Source organism: Belonocnema kinseyi, chromosome 1 (genome assembly GCF_010883055.1).
Source record: "Belonocnema kinseyi isolate 2016_QV_RU_SX_M_011 chromosome 1, B_treatae_v1, whole genome shotgun sequence".
Classification (NCBI taxonomy): Eukaryota; Metazoa; Arthropoda; class Insecta; order Hymenoptera; family Cynipidae; genus Belonocnema; species Belonocnema kinseyi.
Genome location: NC_046657.1, coordinates 63846735 through 63848829, shown reverse-complemented (window position 1 = coordinate 63848829; position 2095 = coordinate 63846735). Strand labels below are relative to the sequence as shown.

General features: G+C 37.3%; 1 protein-coding gene across 1 annotated transcript; it reads left to right on the top strand.

Moving 5' to 3' along the window:
- Positions 1-324: 324 nt before the first annotated feature.
- LOC117177988 lies at positions 325-1806 on the top strand. Its single transcript, XM_033369154.1, has one exon. It carries the CDS (start codon positions 325-327, stop codon positions 1804-1806), a length of 1482 nt encoding a protein of 493 aa, XP_033225045.1.
- The last annotated feature ends 289 nt before the right edge of the window (positions 1807-2095 follow it).

Below are 2095 nucleotides of genomic sequence, written 5' to 3'. Positions count from 1 at the left end.
AGGTTGCTTTCTAAAAAAAGGAGAAAATCAGTTTATCATAATGCAAAGTGAGGTTGGAATACCGTACGGTAATGACGTTTGAGGATTTCTTATATCAAATTAAAGTAAACAATAGGAACAGAATTGAACAAAAAGGAACTAACCATTTTGTAGAGAACGATAATAAGTATTTATTATAAATTTCAAAAAATCAGTACGGTCCACCAGCCACCCTGCAATTACCCATATAAAGGATGGCAAAATTCATGAAATCATGAATTTCACTAGTTTGGTACCGAAAAAAATATCTCCGTTTCAGGAAACTTGAATTAGAAATAAACAAATATGGAAGGTTCAAAGTGTCACGAATGTGGAGAGCGTGTAAGTGATGGTCTGGATGAATATGTTTACCACTTAAAATATGCACACGGACTTACAATCAATCGAGGATGCAGTAACTCCGGTTTTCCATGTGCCAAGGAAGGATGTCTAAGGAAATTTAACTTATTTAGTTCAATGCGAAGACACGTACAAACATTCCACGCAGATGATTTCGACCAAGAAGATGTCGCCAATCCTGTTGACGATGCAAATAACGAAGTTCACGGAAATGAATTGCCCATCAATGCAAATAATGATGAATTTGCGGAGATCAATGGAAATGATGAAAATCAAGGTCCGTATCTTGATGGCGACTATGAACGAGTGGAAGTTGATTTGCGGTTGTCTGTTGTACAAATGATTGGTAGATTGCAAGCAAATAGTGCAATGACCGGAAGTGTGTTGTCAGAAATTATTGATGAATGTGAAGAATTATTATTCGATGTATTAAATTCTTACAAACAACGAGTTAAACGATTTTTTCAGCGTCGGCATATGATTAACGACGATGATGTAAAAGATTTATTACAGACTTTTGAATTTGATAGCTCTTTTGAAGGTTTGCACACTTTGGATCAACAAATCGACTCCCTTAAAGAGTACTGCGGATATATTGGGTCCACAGAAATGCCACTCGGTAAAAGACGAGATCAAACGCTTGATAGAGAGACAGGAACACATTTACATAATGAAGTATTTGAGACCTTCCAATACGTTCCAATAATTGAAATCTTGACTTTAGTTTTATCTAACAAGCATGTCAAGCAATCAATTTTGTCTGAACGAAAATCCGAAGGAGACATCAAAGGCGGTTTCATGGATGGAAAATATTTCGAAAATCATTCCTTCTTGCAGAGATTTAGAAATGTCATCAGATTGGAACTTTACGCTGATGACGTCGAAATTGTCAATCCGTGTGGCTCAAAGACAGGTGTGCATAAACTGACGATATGGTACGTTAGAGTACAAAATGTACCTCATCATCTAAATTCACAAAATGGCAGTATACACGTGTTGTGTATATGTTATACGGAAGACATGAAGAAGTACGGCTACAAAAAAATCTTAAAGCCTCTCCTACATGATCTTGAACAACTGGAGTCTGATGAAGAACAGGTTATCATTCTCGGAGAAGAGGAATTTCTACTGAGAGCAACTGTTGTTGCTTTCTGCGGAGACGGTTCGGCGGTTCACGAAGTCTACGGCCTACTTGGTCCAGCAGCTGATAAATTTTGCAGAATGTGCCTTATCAGTAGAGAAGAATTGCTGCAAGGAGATGTAATGCCGAAGGAAGAAAGAACGGAAGAAATATTTGCGCAGCACATGAATTTAACCAGAAACGCTGGCCCAAATGCTGCTGCTGTTGAAACGGAGACTGGAGTTCGCGGTGAATGTTGTCTTGAAGGTTCAAAATATTTTAGTATAACGAAAAAAGAAAATCTTTGATGAAATGCATGACATTCTATTGGGAGTAGGTCCTGTGACGTTAAAATTGATTATTAATAATTTTGTATTTGAAGAACGGTTTTTCACTTTGTCATATCTGAATGGACGAATTTCAGCCTTTCCTTATGGAGTTTTAGAGAGAAAGAACAAACCATCTCCGAATTTGAATTATGCAAATATTCGAAATATAAACGATAACTCACTTAGTCAAAAAGCTATGCAAATGTGGTGCCTCCTACGAGTTTTTCCATTTCTTCCAGCCGAAAAGGTACCAAAGGGACACTCGTAT

What these genes read in the sequence shown, in the direction of transcription:
- LOC117177988 (XM_033369154.1), top strand. Translation starts at nt 325, where the DNA reads ATGGAAGGTTCAAAGTGTCACGAATGTGGAGAGCGTGTAAGTGATGGT.